Raw genomic sequence first — 21,102 nt, 5'->3', positions numbered from 1 at the left:
ATATTAATTACAGACTTAAGACTTGCTGTTGCTTCCATGGTCACTCACTCCTGCTCTCTAGCAAGGTCACAAAATGAATATTAAGCAAGCAAACAAACAAACCTTCCTCCAATTAGTAAACACTCCTTATTGCTTCTGTAGCCTTCAAGGAAACAGCTCTGAGCATGCTCAGAACTAACATATGGTTCTGATAGCATTAGCCTATCACATAGGACGGTTTTGAAGCTGCCCTAAATCCTCATATAACTGCTAGTGGCTGTACTGAACAGGCCTCAAAACAACAGATGGAGTAAGAGATTTCCTATCAGGGTTGACTTTCCAGCAGCCCTATCAGTCACATGATTTTTCTGTTTAGAGACAGATGGGAGAGACCTCATTGCCATAGCTATACTGTTACGACTGGCTGAATGGCTCGGAGAGCTGATTGGTCAGAGTGATCAGGAGATTAACAGAAATGCCTCTTAAATTCTGGGAAATATAAAATGTGTGTGGGACAGGAAAGTGTGGCTTTGAAAATTTGAGATTTTTTTTTTTTTTAAATTGCTTGACATTTTCAGTAGGAAGGTTGGGTCCCAATAGACACAGCAGACCAGCCTCCACTGGGGTTGGTTAGATGCACACATATACCTAGAGCAGAACAATGTTTTGGTTACCACAGAAAATCTGGGCATATGGAATTTGCGTGTAGGCTAAACTAAAAAAAAAGCTCAACAACTTTTGCGTCCAGATATGGCAACCCTACACCATCAGTATTCAAAAGGCTGAGCTAGATAGAAAAACCACAGGGCCATGGAAAATAGCTGAGTACAAAAGAAGGAAGAGTTTGATCAAAACCTTGACATGCTTAGTTCATATAGTTGTGCTGTTTCCTCTAAGGATTAAAATGCACAAGACAAAATATACTGTTTGTAATTTCTAAGATGTCATTTCCTGAAAATCTTACACAGAAATGCTGGGTTACATCTCATTAGTTTTGAGAACTGTATTGTTCATGTTGAGTTGGTTGCAGAACTTGCAGTACTCGTCATTCTGAAATCCAGCTATGTGTAGTCAGCTGTATCACATTACTTTTTAAAGGCATAATAGTAGCAGTCATAACAACAGAAGCGCATAGTATTTATATACCGCAATTTAATACTTCAAAGTGATTCAAATACATTATCTCAAAATGACTTGTGGGGAGCCCCCTAGTGTCAAAATTTGTAATGTGGGAAACAACCCTTTAATATATTTTTTTAGTAAATGCAAAATTAATGTGGATATTTATTTCCCTTTTATTCTTGACAGAATAATATTGAAACCAAAATAAATGAGCTGTTCCTGAATTCGAAAAGATTATTTTATGTTCTCTTGGCAGTCTGCACTTCAATGTGAACAAAGAAATAGCCCTTTTGGGCACAGATCAAGTACTGAGTGCAAATGAAAATCCATCCCATACAAACATTATCATGACACATGGAGGCTGAGAACCTAATTCTGGGAAATGTGATCGCTGCCTGCAAAGTGCTAGTTGCAACCAAGTGCATAACTGAAAGCTGAGGGCATTCTTTGTCTTGCATGATCAGACTTCAAGAACACAGGTGCAATTACACATGTACTCCTAAGGCAATGGGAATATTACAGCTTTAACCGAACCTACTGGTGATTTAACTACTGCTTGCAAGACCTGCCTTGTTTGATGTTAATAGTCAACTAGCATCCACATGCAATCCCACTTTAGAGGATCACCCAGCAGCTGCTTTTTCTTACTGACAAAAAGAATATATGGAAAGCCACACTGGTGCAGGGTTAATATCCTGCATAAAAAAACCTGAACAAATAAGGAAAGAAGTGTGATAATTCCAACATGTTTTGAATAATACACTTTGGGAGATCAGCTACAACTCTTCCCCTGTTAAAATTCAAAAGAAGGCAGGAAATAACCTTTCCCTACAAAGACTTCCAGGAGATTGGCATTGGTTGATGAAGGTAAGTGGTACTCAGATTGCCCTGGGACTATCACATGTCATTTCCTGTCATTCAGATAGATTATGCTTGATATTATTAAAATATCAGTGCCCTTAATTTTTTCATGACTGGTGGTACAACCCTTGTTCTTCATGCTCTTTGTATTTTATTCTTTTAAAAAATCTCTTATCTTTGAAGATAACAAAAGGAACTTTTTTTAAAGCATGTAATTCAGAAGAGCAAAGATATAATATTTTTAGATGGTTTGGAATCATCCAGAAGAAGAGGACAGATTGAGGTATGCCCTTAGCTACTTGGTCACTATGAATTCAGCTATGTCTTCATCCAGATAAATTGTAAAATAAAATTAAAACCCCATGCAATGCAAATACTCTACTGCTGAGCTGCAAGCCTTCCCCATAAAGGGGAACTGGAGACTGGAGAAAAGGAGGAGTATGGGAGTGTCAGCTAGGCAAGTAACCACACACACAACCACAGACAAAACATTAAACTTATCCAAACATTCCAAACATTGTATCAAGGGGGGGGGGGATACATAAATGAGCAATGAGTCCTTGTTACACACTTTGGGAAGAATATATCAATAAATGCCAAGCATAAAGGACTGATTGCATCAGCAGAACTTGCAAAGTTAACAACAGCCTTCTTTAAACCTTGGAGGGAGTCAATGACATGATATATAAAGAGAAAATCTGAAATATCAAGATAAGGTTCAGGATAACAAAAATAAGTGAACAGAAGTTGGTCTACGTTCTGGTGAGGAATTAATGAAAGAAATCAAGGGAAACAGTCGATCATAAAATTTATCTCCAGTAATGCTGCCTCTGAGCACTGTACCATCTTGTGCTACCGTATTTTTCGCTCTATTGGACGCAGTTTTTCCTCTCCAAAAATTGAGGGGAAATGTGTGTGTGTCCTATAGAGCGAATGCAGGCTTGTGCCATAGCCGCGTGCAACCCCTCCAGCAAGGAGAGGTTGCACGGGGCTAAAGGGGAAGCCAAAACAGCGAGCGGGATAGATCCCGCTCGCTGCCTTGCCTTCTTCCATAGCTGCGCGCAACCCCTCCGCAAGGAGAGGCTGCACAGGGCTATGGCTTCTTTAGCCCCACGCAGCCTCTCCCGGCAAGGAGAGGCTGCGCGGGGCTAAAGGGGAAGCCAAAACAGCGAGCGGGATCCATCCCGCTCACTGCCTTGCTTTCTTCCATAGCTGCGCGCAACCCCTCTGGCAGGGAGAGGTTGTGTGCAGCCTGTACGCTGCTCTTTGGGGCTGGGGGGGGGGGGAAATATTTTTTTCCTTGATTTCCCTCCCTAAAAACTCGGTGCGCCCTATGGTCCGGTGCGCCCTATGGTGCGAAAAATACGGTAATTCGTCTACAAGTGTAACCTTCTAAACCCTATTGTACCAGTTTTCCAAAGTTAGCAAATCATCCCTTCTCCATAAGAAGGCAATCTCCATCAAGCTGCTACAAGGAAATGGATTATTAATGCCTTAAATTTCTTTCTTTGCTCCTTGAAATAAGGCCAAGCCTGTAATATTCAGAATTTTAGAAATCATGTGGAACACACTGTCCCAAAACCAAATGGGTTATTATGTTAAAGTGACTTGCTTTAGGGCAATGTAGTTTTCATCAACTCCTCCCCCAAAGATGTCCCGTATGTCATTGAAATTAAATAAGGTATTCCTTTGAATAAACTTCAGAAGTTCCCATGACGTCAGTTCTATATATTCTGTTACCTGCTTATAAGTATCAGGTGGACCACCGGATTTCTAAGTCTATAAAATCAGTCACTTAACTCAAAGCACACATCAAATCCAAGTTGCACTGAACTTATTTTTAGCCCACAGATCAGCAATGTACAAGCTGAATCAAGAAAAATACATAGGATATGCATAGCAAAAGGTAGATTATTTATCTTGGCATCTTCTCCAAATCCATATTACCTTACAGTGTGAATATCATCTATGTGTGTTAAATTACTCTCTAGCTTTCCACATCTTTAACTAACAAAGTTATTAGTATAATTTAGTCTGGCCAATTGGGAAAAATTCACAGTGACATCTTTTGCTGCACCAGGCTAAGACTGAATATGAAGAAAATTATTGAATTAACTGCATGACTTCCGTATCTGTCAGGTGTTTCCCTTCCCATCCACTACTCAGTTCACCATCTAGCTGGCATTGGCCCTACCAAAAGGTTATGGCACATCTAGGGGGTGGACCTGCAAGTGAGGAGATACTGGGTAGGCTGTGGCACTGATGCCTACCTGAAAGTGGCCCAAGGCCCATTGGTAGGTTATGGACCACTGTTTGGGAAGCAGTGCCTTACTTGGTCAGGAACAACAAATGATCACAGGTAGGGACTCACCGGCAAGGGCTTCAACGCCAGACACTTACTGAGCCCCAGAATCTGGCAAAGGACTCGACAGTGGGCCAATTTCCCACTGTCCAGCAGGAGAAGTACATTTTGGCAGAAGAAGTAACACTGCAATGCTACATTGCCACCTCAGGTAACTCCTTCAAGGGTAAATGGGGGGTGCATTGTTTCTTGGGCAACAGAAGAAGAGGTCTGCTGGAGCCATCTAGTTCAACATCCTGTTCTCACACTTGACCAACCACACTTGCCCCATTTGTGATTCCCAGCATCTGGTTTATAGAGACAGAGGCAATCTGTGGAGGCAACGACAGTGGATACAGGACATCACTTTTTAACGTCTTTCAATATCAATTGTGTGAAATGCTTTTTAGTGTCTTGAATCTTCAAACATTCAACTTCATTAGATGGCCATGAATTCTAATATTACAGGAGATAAAAACTTTTATTTAGCTTATTTCTTCACATCATACATAATTTTATACACTATCATCTCCCTCCCCACCCCATACGCGCCATTTTTCTAAACTAAAGAGCCTGAAATGTTGTAGTTGCTTCATACCCTTGATTGTTTTGGTTGCCCTTTTCTGAAATTTTTCCAGTTCTACATGCTTTTTGCAGTGAGGCAGCCAGAACTGTACACAATATCCTGTGTGTGGTCTCACTATAGATGACATTAAGATGTTGGCAGATTTATTTTCAATCCCTTTCCTAATGATCCCTAACATGGAAATCACTACTTTTCCACAGCAGTTGTTAAGACTGGAGAATATATTGGTTTGAAGTTCGCATTGCGATAACTGTTTCATAATATTTGACCTGGTAATATATCGCTAATCACGACATGTGCAAAAGCTGGGCAATATCTGGTTTTTAACATCGCAATACATCACCAGCTAAACATTGCAATCTACCACAATGTCCAAAATAAGAATGAAACAATGCAGAGGCGAACAGGACAATGTCCTGGCAACTGCTACTACTTAGGGATGACGATATTACCAATCACCACACGGTCACTTTCATCAGCAGGCAAGCCAAAATGCATCCAGGCAGGTTTGGGACTTCAAGCAACGGATCCGATTGCCTTGGCTAATCGTACTGAGGTGGAACTTCCTTCAACTGAGGGCAGAAAAAAAGCTACCGGCGGCTTCGCCGGCTCTTACTGAGCAGACTCCGAGGGGACCTGCGCATGCTCAGTTGATCCAGCACATTATTTCGCTGACGCCTTGGCGCTCCCTCTCTCTCGATCCGGACTTGACAGCGACTTCTCTGAGCGCAGGAAGCAGGCGGGCGGGCAGGAAGGAAGCCCCTCCCCCGCCTTCCTTTTGTCCCTTAGTTCGATTGCGCGCGGGTTGTGTGTGACGTCATTCCCCCGGGCCCGGAAGTGGAACTCTCGAAATTCGCCTCTCGTCTGTGGAGCTGAGGGGAAAGGAAAGGGCGGGAAAAAGGGGGAAGGCAAAGCAAGGAAGCGAGGGCGGGACAACCCTCCCTCCCCCCATTACAAAACAGTGAGGCGAGAAGCGGCGGCGCGTTTCCCGGTAACAAGCCTTGGCCACGCCCCCTCCCCTCCCCTCCACCGGGAAGGGCGGCAGCAGGTACGTTGCAGCCGTTGCGCCGAGGTTTGCGCGCGCCAACGGCCGCCCCTTCCCTCGCTCCCCCCCCCCCCGCTGAGGAGAATGGCAGAGGCTCACCTCACCCCCCTCCCTCAGGTGTTGTGCGTGTGTCCGTGTGTGAAAGAGACAGGACTGACGGGTGGAGGCGGCGGAGGGGAAGCCGCCTTCTCCCGGCTACTGGCCGCCTCCCTTCCGCCGCGGGCTGCGTGGCCTTCAGCCGAGGGAGCGAGCTGCGCCTGACCACAGGCGGCGGGGGCACCGTCCTCTTGCCTTCCCGCCTCTGAGGTGGCGGCACCTCGCTTGTCCACCTCGGGCGGAGCGCCACTGTCTTTGAGCTGTAGCTGCCCTCGCTCTTGTTCTTCCTCCTGGTTGGCTGCTGCGACCAGGAAGTACAAGGTGGCCGCCGCGTCAGAAATCACAGGAGTCCCTTTTCCTTTCAAGCTGCTTCGCCCACGTTGTTTCCTGGCTCTGGCGCTCTGCTCTGGGGGCGGGGAGAATTGGGCTTGTCGCTCAGAGAAAAAAAGATCGCCAGGACCTTGGCCCCGGGAAGAGGGAGGGAGAGGGATGGCAGGAGCCTGTCACTGGCCTCTTAAAAAATGTGTTCCTCTTCACATTTGGCATATAGTCCGTGTTTGCTGCTCAGCCGAGTGCCTTGAATGTATGCATAACAATCAGGATCTCGCTGCGCTGTGATGCTTTGCTCTTGTCACTTTTACCAGGCAGCAGCTGGATTCCCCACACTATATCCCTCCCCCATAGGAATTCCTTTTTTCACCTGACAGTATGTAAATGCTGAGTCATCTTTTACTTCTTTTCCCAAACTTGGCTTGCATGTAAAAACATAAACAATTGTCGTATAAATGAAATTAAAACGTTCACCTGGTACGTTTCTGATTGCTAGATTAGTCATTTGAGCTCTGTCCAAAATTTTCTAGCTGGTTCGGGTAGGTTATGTAGTATTGCTTAGCAACATGTGAGTTGCAGGTCTTTTGTGTTTCCCACAGTCTTGACTTTTTTGGGGGGGTGGCAAAGAGTGCTAGCTTTTGGAAAGGTTGTGGCCAGAAATGTAGAGGCATTGCAAAGCTGACTTAAAAGGTAAGAGACTTGAAACAGGAGTCTGAGCAACAGATAACAGTCCTGTAGAACATGGGGGGGGGGGCTTGTATGCCAGGGCTGTGAGGGTATATTTCACAGATGTCTGGACTTGCCACAGAAAATTGAGGCTGAGAAATGCACTCAGGCAGGCTTGCATAAAATAAATGCTGCACTTGGTCATTCTTGTTTTTGCATACACACACACATACGCCCTTCATTATATCAGATTTCAAACTGGTGTGCAGCATAAACGCAAAACTCACAAGAAATGAGATCAACATTTTAAACAGTCTGGGCCATGCTAGATTAAATCAGTAAAATTAATTAAATTATTTGCAAGGTTGAGGAATTAATATCAGTATTTACTAGCAGCTGTTACCTTTTAATATATTGCTGCCTACTGCTTCTGAGCTCCCTCAAGTTCATTGCATTTACATTGTTTGATGTCAAAGAGTTTGTATACATGCTTAACTGCTGTCTGTTGAGAGGGAATGTCAAGATTTTAATTAAAATAGTGCAGATACTTGAAAGCAAGTCAGGTATTTATAATGGTTAACTGACTAATAAGATAAAATTAAAAGTATAAAATATAAAATCACAGTTGCAATAAAAGCAAGCTAATATTAACTGTTTTGTGGTGTATTTTTCTGACCCCATTAAGAAAACTGCCCTGGGTTAGAGGAATAAGGTTTCTTATAATCTATTGGCACACAACACATTTTCTTAACCTTTCGCTGACCTATGACAAAACAATTGGGTGTTTTACTACCCCAATCTGCTAACATTGACTGGTGTAGTAAACACACACCCCAAGGACAAAATTCATTTTATGCTACAAATGGTTTTTTGTTTCCAGAAGGAAAATGGTATGTGGTTAGTGGCTGAAATTTAGGGACCTAAAGGTGAGAATTTCTGTCAGTATCCTAGAAGAAATACCCTGTAGGTCTACTTAATGTGTGAATTGCACAATGAAAAGTGTGCTGTGCGAGGCCCACAAATTGGATGAATGAGAAAGAATTTAAAGGTTGGAAAAGGAGTTGATATAGTTGAGACAAATATGTGGAAGGCTAGGGTGCAAATTCTGAAGCTAATGTTGATCATCATGATCCTGCTCTGCTATAGGATCTCAAGCTTTAGCTAACTGAGTGTTGAGGCCTAGCACAGTCAGCTGTGGCCAGAAGGGGAGAGCCCTACAGCTTTGTGTCACAGATATTGTGGGACTGGAGATGGACAGAGTCAAGGAAGAGTGGGAGTGGGTAAAAGATGGAAAAATAAGGTTAGAAGAAAGTGGCTGTAAATGGAAATTCATATTGGATATTTCCAGTCTTACAGAAGAAGCTGTGGGCAAAAAGCTGCGGGATGAATGTAGGTTTAAAGGGTGAGCAAGATTAAGGATATGAGCTGGGGACTACTGCAGGAAGAGAATCGAAGCCCTGCAGACTTGGGGCTAGGTATATATGCATGGCATCACAATTCATTCCTATTCGGTTAAGACATTGCTCTTAGAGCACAGGCACAATCTGTTCCATTGGAAGGTGCCGTCCAGCTCAGCTTGCAGAAAATTTTGTATCTTTTTCTCAATTAAAAAAAGTATTTTAGCTTTTATGGAGCGGCTCCAAGAACTTCTAGATTATCTAGATTATTAGAACAATCTAGATTACTTCCAGTCTGTCTTGTGACTTGGGTTAGGCATAGAAACTTCCTTGATCACCTTTGGTTATGTTCTGTGCCAGGAGATGGATAAAGGAAATGTGACCCTATTTTCTTGAATCTCCAACTGACTCTAGTATCCTTCTAGACCACCTTGAAGGGAAGGGAATTGGAGTACAGTGTTGATGTATATCTGCTCATTCCTGCAGATAGGACTCAGAAGGTGGCTGCTGGGGAACAGCTGCTGTTCCCCTTGGTTTATGGGGTTTGGCAAGGTTAAGGTTAAGTTTTGTGCCCATGCTACAAGAAAAGGTCTAGAGATTTGAATACAATCTCATCATGATGCTTATGACACCCAGCTCTCTCTCTAATTTTCACATGATTCTAAAGAGGCAGTTGGTAGATGTGAAAGCCTGGAAAAGGTGGAGTAAGCTGCATCTTAATCTAGACAAAACAGAAGTACTGCTGGTGGTGAGACCATCTGATTTCAGTTTGGATTTACAGACTATCTTGGAAATTGCAATTTGTACAAAATGCTACATCTAGGTTACTGATGGTTGCTAGGTGCTTAAATTGCCATATAGTGGATTTCCCATGACTTATATTAGCTGGTAGTTTGTTTCAGGGTTCAATTCAATGTGCTGGTATTAAACTTTAAAGCAAAACATATTGGGACTTGGACATCTTTTCCCTTATGTTACTTTCAGCATGCTTTGATCATCATCTGAGGCCTTTCTTCAGATCTCTCTTATAAGGTACAGTGGTACCTTGGGTTACAGACGCTTCAGGTTACAGACTCTACTAACCCAGAAATAGTGCTTCAGGTTAAGAACTTTGCTTCAGGATAAGAACAGAAATCGTGCTCTGGTGGTGCGGCGGCAGCAGCAGGAGGCCCCATTAGCTAAAGTGGTGCTTCAGGTTAAGAACAGTTTCAGGTTAAGAACAGACCTCCAGAACGAATTAAGTTCTTAACCCGATGTACTTTTTCAGGTTTAGCGGAGTCTGTAACCTGAAGCGTATGCAACCTGAAGCGTATATAACCCGAGGTACCTCTGTACAGCTGATGACAACCAGAGCTTGTTTATTCTTTTAGGTGGTGCCTATCCTGTGGAATGCCTTGCCAAACAATTTGTGCCAAGTCCTGTCACTGTATGTTTTCAAGCTGCTGGTAAAGGCCTGACTGTTGAAAATGACCTTTGGCTGATCATTTTCCTGTTTGTGCTTTGCTGTGTTGGAATTATTACTGTGTTTTTTGTTGCTATGGTTTCTGTAATTGGTTTTAACTTGAGGATTGTTTCATATTAGAAATTTTTTGTTTTTTGTTTTGGCTATTTTAGAGACTGCAAGGTAGAGTACCTTAGGTGAGATACAATAAATTAAATTAAATACAGTTTTACTTCTGATCATTTTCAAGAAACATTCTGAAGTGGAACCAAACTGACTGCAAATTCTGAACTTTCTTTAATTTTTCAGCTCATCCTCCCAAGATTGATGCATGTTCCCTCCGTTATTTTAATCTGGCTGAGAATTTGGATAAGCATGGCACAGCTTCAACAGGGAGGTCCTGATGAAAAAGAGAAGACTACAGCATTAAAGGGTACAAATTAATTTGGAACTTCTCCTCCATAGGCACTCCGTAGACTTTGCTCTGATGAACTATAATTGTGTGATTAGTGAAACAGGTGAGCAAGTGCAAATGAGTGCAACCCACATTCTCAGCTGTTATACATTTCTTACCACTGCCTGTCTAGGTTTCTTTTTTCTTTCTCTGGAAAAGGAAGCCAATACACACAGTGGGAATGCTGTTACCTGTATACAGAGATGTGAACAACGCACCCCCTAGTCTTTCCTACCAAATCCGGAAATGGAAAAACTGGAAAATCTGGGAAAACTAAAATACAGTGTTGTATACAATATTCTATTTTCCAAATGATGAGTAAAATATTTCTTTAAAACAGTGTTTTAAATAATATTGTTACACCCAGTTCACATTGCTGCAAAACTCTTAGAGCCTAGATTCAGTGATGTGCATTGTAGTCAGGCATATCCAGAGATGAAGTGAGATGGCACAAAGGTATTTGGGGCATATTAGAGGTGAAATGGGATCTCTACAAGGTGCCAGGTTGAAGCAGGGACCCTTGATGCACTTGGTGGCACCTTGTTAATGTGGACATCAGAATAATAATGCAGACAGATGTCTGCTGAAAAAGTAATGAGTGGTATTCAACTAAGTTTTACTCAGAGTAGACCAAATGAAACTAATTGACCGTAGTCATGTTTATTAATTCCAGTGGGTCTGTTCTGAGCAAAACTTAGCTAACTGTCACCCAGAATCTCTAAGCTTACAATAATGCCATAACAAAACTGGTTTCAGATTCTAATAGCATGGAGAAATGTGAGAAGGGGGGTGGGAATATGTGTCCTTCCTTGCATGAGCAAAGTTCTCTAGATTCAATTTCTTGACTTGTGATAGTACCCGTGTTAATATAGGTTCTCTACATGAATATCTGGAGTAAATGGATGCACATCCTGACACTGACAATGTATGTGTCATTGTGGATGCATTTTATCAATGAATCCAAGTCTTATTGAACATCTTTTACTTTAGTCAATATGGGACCAATATGCTCCATGTTTCCTGTTACATATGCTATGGAAATGAAAAGTGTGTGGGCCATCCTGACATACGATAGTGAAAAGCAAATGCTTTTCTCTCCCTCCCTGCCCCAAATATCTTAAGTTACAAATAAGCCACACTCGTGATTACATAGTGTATGTGAAATTCTATTCAGCACTGGTGCAAAAAGCAAAGCAAAACTAACGGAAACAAAACAGTACAGAGTGATTGGCTATTGCTTAAACCTCACCCTTTGCAACTCCACTGTCACCTATCAATCACAATATTGTGACTGGTAATATCTGATAATGCAACTATGCAGAAGACACCAGCCACAGTGTGACTGCAGAAATTGCTCAGTGCTTTCCAACAACCTGGTCAAAGCCTTCTCCCCAAGTGAATGCTGAAACACACTCCTAGGAAGAGCCCACTGTGTTCCCACCCACATTAGATGCTTCCATGGCCCACTGTGTATAAGAACAGCAAATAATAACTTAGTGTATGGGTTCAGCATGCAGACCTCTGGATTATTCATGTGGGCCTTCTACTTACTAAGTGGGCTGCGTGTTTTTGCCATTTTGGTGTGTAGGACTAACGTTGTTTGATGATCAGATCTGAGCTAAGCCATCGCCCCCTGCTACATTACTAACTTCACATGTTTCTGTTTGCACTGACAATGTCCTTCCAGATTAGTGGTTATGCCAACAATACTTTCCACTGGCATAAATTCAAAATGTTCCATGTGCTTTCCACAGCAAAGCAAAATTTTATAGTGACTGATCCTTTTTCTTCCCAGTAAGGATTAGTTTGGGGTAGCATCACTCTGTAAATAGAGTAAATAGAGGAAACCTCTGCTGCTTTCCCCCCAAAATAACAGATTCCTCGGAAAACATTTCAGATGTGTTACCATATGCCCTTTGGCAATGTAGAAGACTGTACTGCCTTGATTTTGAAATTACAAGAATAGTAGAAATGAAAAGTTGGACAGTTTCTAAGTAAGTTTCATTCAAAAGTACTTCATTGTTGTCTCTGGCAGCCTTCACATTGCTTCAGTTACTCTTGCATTATCACTCCCTCCAATAGCAAACTTTGTGGTTGAGTGTTGGCAGATATGGAGCCAAAATGAGTCAACTGAGAAAGAAGAGGGAGGTAACAACTAATCTTTGGGGGAAACCTGAAGTTGGGCATGATGATACACTGCAACACTTTGCTGCTGGTTCCTCTTCTTATGATCAAATGGTCTATGTATGTAGAAACCTGTCATTGGGATGGATTAATAATTGTCCAGCTTAATCTAATATTATCTGTTATTCAAAGGAGTATTGAAATCCAAATAAAAACTTGTTCAATGTATTCTAGAATACATTTTTTTAAAAGACACTTAAAAAAGAAGAAGGGCAAGTAATTAACTGAATTTGCAGTCTACAGAAAGACAAATTTCTTCCCCACCCTTTTTCAGATTTGTTGTCTAGAATAGACTTGGATGAACTGATGAAAAAAGATGAGCCACCTCTTGAGTTTCCTGATACACTTGAAGGATTTGAATATGCTTTTAATGAAAGTAAGTAATGAATGCTGTAAGAACTCATTGAGAAGTGATTGAATATTAATATTTCCCCCCAGAACTTTGATTCATAGCTTGCTGTTTGAGTCTGATTTCTTTGTACAACTGTTTTAAACAATGCAACTAAAGTAATAGTCTCAAGTATTCAAATACATCCTGTTTTCATCTGATCACAAATAACACATTTTATGTTGCTGTAGTTTTTCCTTGGGCCATTCTAAACATAGGAACACAGTTGCTCAGAATGGTAGTGGTGCCTCACTGAAAATTTTTGTTCAATTTTTTCCAAGGCAATGGTTCCCAAGCTTTTTCAAGCCACTGCCCTCTTGGTTCTGTAAACTCATCATCAGTTCCCCTACCGAACACTATCAAAAGCCTTATTCAGAATAGTGGTTTTCATGACCCATTAAGAAAGATAATAGCACAATAAAAGCAATACAGTAACAAGTAATTTCACATTTACTCAAAATTCTAATTCAGTAAAATTGATTAACTTGATCTAGTGATATCAACTTTCCCAAGTGATAGTCATTTGCACACCAAGTGCCTTCCTGCCATGCTCTTGCCTACTAGTACCCCGTAAGTACCGTATTTTTTGCTCTATAAGACTCACTTTTTCCCTTCTAAAAAGTAAGGGGAAATGTGTGTGCATCTTATGGAACAAATGCAGGCTGCGCAGCTATCACAGAAGCCAGAACAGCAAGAGGGATTGCTGCTTTCACTGAACAGTGATCCCTCTTGCTGTTCTGGCTTCTGAGATTCAGAATATTTTTTTTCTTGTTTTGCTCCTCCCAAAACTAGGTGTGTCTTGTCGTCTGGTGCGTCTTATAGAGCGAAAAATACGGTAATCTCATTGGCCCCCAGGGGGCGGTACCACCCACTTTGGGAAACACTAACATGTTAGTTTGTAGGTAGCCTGCTTAACTTCAGTGTTTGTTGTTGTTCTTATATATTTATACCCCACATTTTTCCATGACAGGCTCAAGGTGACTTACATTTAAAATAAGAACAGCTGAAAACATAGTGGGGGAAATAATAACAAATCCATCATCATCTTAATTATTTACTATATATTACTATGTAATGTATTATTATGCAATATATTTGGAATCAGGATATTGTGCTGTCATAGCAGCTGTGATCTAAAGCATAGCTCAAAGCAAATGTAGTTGATTTTAATGAGAATTGTTTCCAGAATTGCCATGAACCTGACCTATATCTAGCTTTGCATGCATGCAATTGCTCACTGGAAATAAATGAAGAAGCTTTTGGAAGTAATTTATTTATTTGTTTATTTTATTAAGTTTGTATATAGCCCTTTATCTGTAGATCTCAGAGTAGTCCACAACATAAAAATACAAGATAAAAACACAAAATAATAAAATAGGGGGTCCACAAATTAATATACCCCATCCCTGCACACCATTCCACAAACACATTTAAAAGCGTATAGGATGTTAATCAGTAAAAAGCCTGGTTGAAGAACATTTTTGCTTGGCGTCTAAAGGTGTATAATGAAGGCACCAGCTGAACCTCCCTGGGGAGAGCATTCCACAAGTTGAGAGAGTTTTTTGTTTGCAACAAAATTCTTGTGCTATTAGAAGATGGTTGGAGTAATGGCAATTTATGCTGCTGCTTACTCTTTAAGAATACAAAGCATGTAAGTCTCAGAGTTGCCCCTGGAGGGAAAATCTTAAGTGGTTTTCATCATACTTTGTATTAGATCTCAAATGGAAGCCAGATTTTTGGAACACTGTAAAAGGCAAGATTGTCAGCTTAGACAAGACGCATGTGGTCTTGCAAGGGTTCAACTATGTTTCAGCTGCTTAAATTGAGCTGTTGCGCGGCCATGTTCAACAAGTTCATAATTTGTCCATGGTTTAAATTTACATTTAAAAGTACAAAACACACCCAAGAACTGTTTACTGAATTAACCCCCTCCTTTTTAATTGCATTTGTTTAGGAAACTAATTAAGGCTTTGATGTTGTCAACCATAAGTTGCCCAACTTTGAAGTGGAATTGTGCAGTTCATGCTAGCTAGCCCAAGGGCCTGGCTCAGGAAAGTTCCTCAGCCTTAGGCCTGGGAGAATTGTATAGTCACTGAACTAATCCAAAAGACTCTTACCACCCTATAAAAAGAGTCTTCTGCCTGCCTTCTGTGTAACTTATCTTTGGCTTAATAGGTTGTTAAGCAGATGTCCTAATGGGCCTTTTTGGATTCCTAATGGTCAGTTAATTAGGAGACTTAAGTCTCAGACAAGCCCTAAAAGGGTAAGCCTGTGAAGCTCTGGCCTTGGCAGAAAAAGCTCCTTCTTCATTCCCTACCATACTAGGAAACACTGCATACCTTCTAAGGCTATGTATACCAAAGGGGCCTGCCTTAAGCCTGTCCTGTCCTGTCCTTAAGCCAGTTTTAAAGCACCTCTGTATATATTTATTTTTAATCTCTGGTATTGCATATGTTTCAGGACTTGAGATTTGATGCAGTAAGCAGGTTCCAAGAGGAAGGCTGAAATGCTATACACATTTACTAGGAAATAATCACTGTGGAACCCACTAGGTCATTTCATTGTAAATATAATAAGATTCCACTACGCAGTATTAGTCTCTATCTGTCACTGAAAGCCAGCAAGGAAGTACCTTTGGGGAGAGTTTAAATTACTTTTCCAAGTAGTCCACATCCAGGTGATGTGTGTATGCAGCTGCTTTTTGTAAAGGAAGAGAGTTAGCCTATTCTAAGATGGTAGTTAAAAATGTTTTTAATGTAACATAGTTTGGCCCTGAGCTTCTATAAGCAGCAAATATATGGAGCACTTTGTATGAGGTTCCACAGTGGAAGGGAGTAAGCATAGGAAATGTGCAGTATGTAAGTTAAGTAAATTCCATGCCATTCAGGTTCAAAATTTGTATTTTGAGTTGTAGTCAGATAACAACAGGAAGTGTAAAAATGGACTATTGATGTACACCCACAAATCCAATTCTTTCTGGGGTTAGGCCATACCAGCTGAAGCTTCTACACCTTCCATAAGCAGCCTTGTACAAAGCACATGTCTTGATATCCTTGGGGGATATTGCAAAGCAGAAATCTGACAAGAGAGCTGTAGCCTTCTCCCTAGAAATCTTAATGCTACATGTGAAATAGAAATCTGTCATAACCATTGCTCTCCAGCTGGCTATCACTGAGTTGAGTGTCCTGATAAGTCATAGAAATAAAGACTGTCTACAACCATAACATGGGGGGGGGGGGGTTGGCCCTAAAACATGTGGCTTGTAAGAGACAGCATACTGAAAGATGTGTATTACTCTTAACATGAAGTAGTTCCTATATTCTGAATAAGAAAACAACCCAAAACCTTGAGCTTCTTAATATTGTCTCATACCTTCCAATTTTATGGGGGAAAGCTTTTCTTTAAATGTAGTCATTTATGCAACACTTAGCTTTTTAATACCCTGATGACTTTCATAGGAAGGTACTTAGAAACCAAAAGTGTCATGAAAGTGATGCTATTTGAAAGGAGTGGTTCAACTTTTACTTTTCAGCTTCTTATTTTTAGAGCAGTACAATCTCTACTGTTTCCTTTCTAGAGTGCACATTTAATAGTGTAGGTCTGATTGCTAAGATGACTTGAAATCTGAATATGAATGTATGATATAGACTTTGAGTAGAATTGTTAAGGACAAGTGAACACATCCCTGTTCCCACTTCCATCAAATTGGCATGTTTGGCTGGAATTTTTCATGTGTGCACTAATGCATTTTGACTATTGATTATGTTTCTGTATTTGAAGGAAAGGGGTGTGTCTTATTCTTATTGGCAAAGCAATAATGAAATTTTAGTAAGTGATGTTTCAGTGACGCTTAAGAGAACTTGAAAATACACTACAATTCTTACTAGACAATATGCTGTGATTTCCTTAGGGAGAGAGGAACTTCACCAATAACCAGCCTTAAAAATGAGCATAGAAACTGAGTGTAGCATTAAAAAAATTAGACGCCTTGGACGAAGCATAGAGTATGATATGCCATGAAGAAAGGGGTAATGTGACCTGAGATATTGGATATGAAGTTGGGGAGGATCATTCCCCCTGGAGGTTAGTAATTGGGAAAAGTACACTGAAACTGAGGTAATGACAGTGCTGAGAAAGAAAACTACTTTGATTTCTCTCTATTCACACTAGTAATTAGTATATTCACAGGCAGAGATACTGCAGATAACACAAAGTTCTCACTTATTTTGAGGCTTCAAGACTTTTCCAAGTAAATAATAAAAAAGACTTTCATGTACAAAACTGTCTTTGCTGGGGCAAAGAAAAAAATAATTAACCTTTATCTTTCCCATTAAGATAATTTCTAGTAATTTAAACCCTGCTTTTACATTCAGATATTTCAGGATTTGGAGTAATAAGTCTTAGATACTCTTTTAATAATCTTTTTTCTTTCTAGTTTCATTGTGTCTAAAATGTTTTTCAGAGAAAACATTTGGCAGTTTCTAGCATTTCTGCTCTCTACTATTTTTGCATTTCCTTTGATCTTTGAACTTATCTTGTCATGTATTAACCTACTTTGATACTATAGTATTCCCATATTTTGAGACTTCTTAGATTTCACCTGTACTTGTTTTCCCATTTAAATGCAGTGTGTCAGTTAAGTTACTTTTTTCCCTAGCTGCTTTACACATTTTTTCAAGATACAAAGATGTAGGAAAACATTAGTATAAGTGATACACATTGCTAATTGATACAATAGCATTGTGAACATTGCCCTATAGTCTGAGATCCACAGTGTTCAATATTAGCATGGTACATGCTATTCAGATTTGGATTAGGATGGCTTCCTTAATTATCAAATATTATATTTGAATTTCAGCTTCGGCCAAATATTTAGGAGCACTGAAAAGTAAATGCTGGATTTTTTTTATAAAGCATTTCATTTTCTCTGTGTCTTCCTATACCTACTGTGAATCTGATCTAGAAATGTGTGCTTATTATAGTATTGCCCATTTTCTTTGAATGTCCTCATAGAATTAGATTCTGAGAATTGGAAAGATGCTTACTGTAGGGAATTTCCTGTACCTTCCTCAGCTTCTCGACCCATATTCTGCAAGGTGGTTTTGTCAGATTTTCCTGATTACCCTTTGCCCAGCACTCACTCATGTCCCATCCCAGGTCCTTCTGAAAGGGCCTTCAGCTATCAGGAGTGGCTTTTCTAGAAGAGGAGGAGATGGGGAAGTCTTTTTGCTCATGGTTTTCAGCATTCAACCCATGAATACTTCTGCACAATGAACAGTTTAATTTTTCCACAGTGAACTATTCTCTCCACTTATAAAGCTCATGTTCTGAATCTAATATTGTTTCTTTTGTAGAGGGACAGTTAAGACATATAAAAACGGGAGAGCCATTTGTTTTTAACTACCGTGAAGATTTGCACAGATGGAACCAAAAGCGCTATGAAGCTCTTGGAGAGGTATATATTATATACAAGCAATATACAGCTGTGTATATGTTTGTGTTTATATTTGTTGTGTAGCATATTAACATTGTACTTGGTTAAATGAGTGAGAGGGGAAAGTTCAGTACAGTGGTACCTTGGTTCTCAAATGAAATTTGTTCCGGAAGCCTGTTCAGATTTTGAAACATTTGAAAACCAAGCCGCAGCTTCCCCTTGGTTGCAAGAACTTCTTGGACTCAGTAGAAGCTGTGTCGCATGTTCAGGTTCTGAAAAACGTTTGAAAATGGAAGCATTTATTTCCAGGTTTTTGGCGTTCGAAAACCGAAACGTACCGCAACGGAGGTGTTCGGGAACTGAGGTTCCACTGCGTTTTAAATTGAAGGAAATGTTGGAAATAAATGGCCTTGTAAGCAGAGGTAAACTGACCCATTGGGAACATAGCTGTCCTGCTCTAAAAGTGTAGCAACCATACAATGTGGTATGGGCAGTTACCAAGCTGAGTATATCTGATAAGCAAGAAAAGGTGTCCTGTCCTTTATCGATTGTCCTGTAGGAACACTTGCCCTCTGCTTGCACCAAGATACCTACAAGTATGTATAAGGTGGAGTTGTCCATTTCAGTATGATACCTTGCAGCTATTCCTAAGTCTTATTCGTGTAGAATTCCAAACAAATGAACAGTAAACACATACCAAAATCATTGAATACTAAGTTTTCTTGTGAACTGATAATATTTTCATAATATTTTCATAATTTCGTAATATTTTTTTCTGTTCAAAATTTAATTCATCTTGGATAGCATGCTGCAGTTTTACACTGACATACATAATTAACCTCAGATTTTTATAACAGAGCATTTGCTCTATTTTGAGCAACATGTTATACAGGTAATATTATCTTAGGATTTTCAAAAAAAAACTAACTTTCATTTTATCTTTTTTGTTATTTTATTTTAAAAAATGTATCCTGCTATACAAAACGTGTAGCAAGAAAACCTATAGTTCAAGATCCAGGATAGCAAGATGTTGCCAAGTTTCTGATTTGTTTTGTTTTTCCTTGGTTTGATCTAATGTCTCATGAATGATGTTTGAAACTTCTTAACCTTTATGTGTCTGTGTATTCTCTGCTTACATTTGCTTTTGCGCTTCCATCCAAAATTTGAGAGGACTAGCAGAGGCCTTTATTTAGTGTGCTGTGTTTGTTAAAAAGCATACATGAAATGTTTGAATACGTTAGGCAAGGGGTTTGAACACTGTTGTTTTAATAGTATTAAAATATTATTTAGGGTTGCCATTATTTCAAAAAGGAAAGTCTGGACAAAAAAGTTTTTGAACTATTTTTAATGAAAAATGTGTTTCAGCGATTTCTGCCTGGACGTTGAATTTCCAGCTATTTCTTGGAAATTCCGGATGTATGGCAGCCCTATACTGCTGCTCAGTTGGGCTTACAATCTTCAATATGTTAACATTCTGCATTATTGTAGAATCTCTGAAAATAGTGCATTTAGAAGTGGTTATATGAGAAGCTTGGATTATTAGCAGTCAGGATTACAATCAAATGTATTTATGCATGTACATTTAAATTGCAAGCCGATAATGAAACAAAGTTTTGGGAAATTCTTGCGTTGCCTAGGACCATTCAACAGATGTATTTTACATCATTCACTTTCTGATCGTGGAATCTGGATCTTTTTACAAAACAAAGCAGTGTGCATCTAACTTGGGAGCCCTTAATTAAACAGTAATAGCAGCCTACTTGCTATTTAAAGTGCCTGAAGAACAGAAAAAGTTAATGTTCTTTATGGCATATTTAAGACATTATGGTGACATTACAAATGCACGGAAGCCATTTCCCATGTGTGTAAAGAAGCAATCTTTACTAATCTATCAGAAATTGTGAAAGGTGCTTGGTGGCATGGGGAAAATGGTCAACACATAGTGAGCTTCTTCACACAATAATTTGATGAATAAAGCAGCTTCCACATATCAATGTTTAAATGGAAAGCATTTGATAGTAGACTGCAATACTGTACAAGTCTCTTCCATATAACCTTGATTTCCAGCAGATTGTAACTAGATGTAAGATATTTCTCGTTGTTCCCAGTTGTCTTCTTAGATGTGTGTGTGTTGGGGGCAGGATTCCCCTTGCTTAAAGACTAGGTGTGTTGAAATCTACTATTTTCTTCTGTCATGTATTGTAGGAATGGAGAACCCATGGCCCACTAAGCCGTTTCTGGTAGTTCTTCAGCCACCAGCAAAATTGCTGGCAATGGTGCTGAACAAGGCATCTTTTCCTTTTGCATATTGCCATTGCCAGCAGGTAGGAGCACTCTGGAAATAGGAACTAATTCTTCCTGTTTCTTGAACACTGAGCTCTTAGCCCTGGTGGTATGCAAGAGCTAGATGAGATGGCTTTAAAAGGTCAGCTGAAGGCCATAGTATCTCCCTCTCTACTTCCATCTTCCTCTTCTCCCAGCTCCATGCTGTAATGGGAAGAAATCAAACTCTGAAGAGCAGATTTTCCTTCCTATCACACCATCAGCCTGGGAAGAAAGGTCTATCTGTATGCATGAGATTGAGTGTGGGATGGTCACACTGGCCACCCACACTGCTCATATATTGGCTTCGGCAAGTTGGTTAACAGAGAATTGGGCCACCCCTAAGAGATCATTTGACTGAAATCACACACACAGGCTGTAAATATTTGAGAAGGCTCAAATTTTAAACAAAAAAATTATACAGGCATTACAGTCTTGATAATGATTTGGAGGTAT

General features: G+C 40.2%; 1 protein-coding gene across 6 annotated transcripts in view; it reads left to right on the top strand.

Annotated features, from left to right (window-relative positions):
• Positions 1 to 5,758: 5,758 nt before the first annotated feature.
• ARB2A (ARB2 cotranscriptional regulator A) overlaps positions 5,759 to 21,102 on the top strand; it is a 213,125-nt gene continuing 197,781 nt past the window's right edge. For 2 of the 6 annotated variants that reach the window (XM_082191367.1, XM_082191368.1), the window contains exons 1-4: positions 5,996 to 6,051; positions 10,174 to 10,297; positions 12,777 to 12,878; positions 18,245 to 18,345. In XM_082191367.1, the coding sequence (XP_082047493.1) occupies positions 6,019 to 6,051; positions 10,174 to 10,297; positions 12,777 to 12,878; positions 18,245 to 18,345 (360 nt within the window). In that variant the 5' untranslated portion in view covers positions 5,996 to 6,018. Of the gene's footprint in view, positions 5,938 to 5,993; positions 6,052 to 10,173; positions 10,383 to 12,776; positions 12,879 to 16,800; positions 16,974 to 18,244; positions 18,346 to 21,102 lie in introns of those variants that run through there. The other 4 variants (XM_082191366.1, XM_082191369.1, XM_082191365.1 and 1 more) reach the window with 4 other exon arrangements.

The sequence above is a fragment of the Podarcis vaucheri genome, assembly GCF_965113315.1.
Source record: "Podarcis vaucheri genome assembly, chromosome: 11".
In the NCBI taxonomy this organism is placed as follows: Eukaryota; Metazoa; Chordata; class Lepidosauria; order Squamata; family Lacertidae; genus Podarcis; species Podarcis vaucheri.
This window is presented reverse-complemented; position numbering and strand designations above follow the sequence as displayed.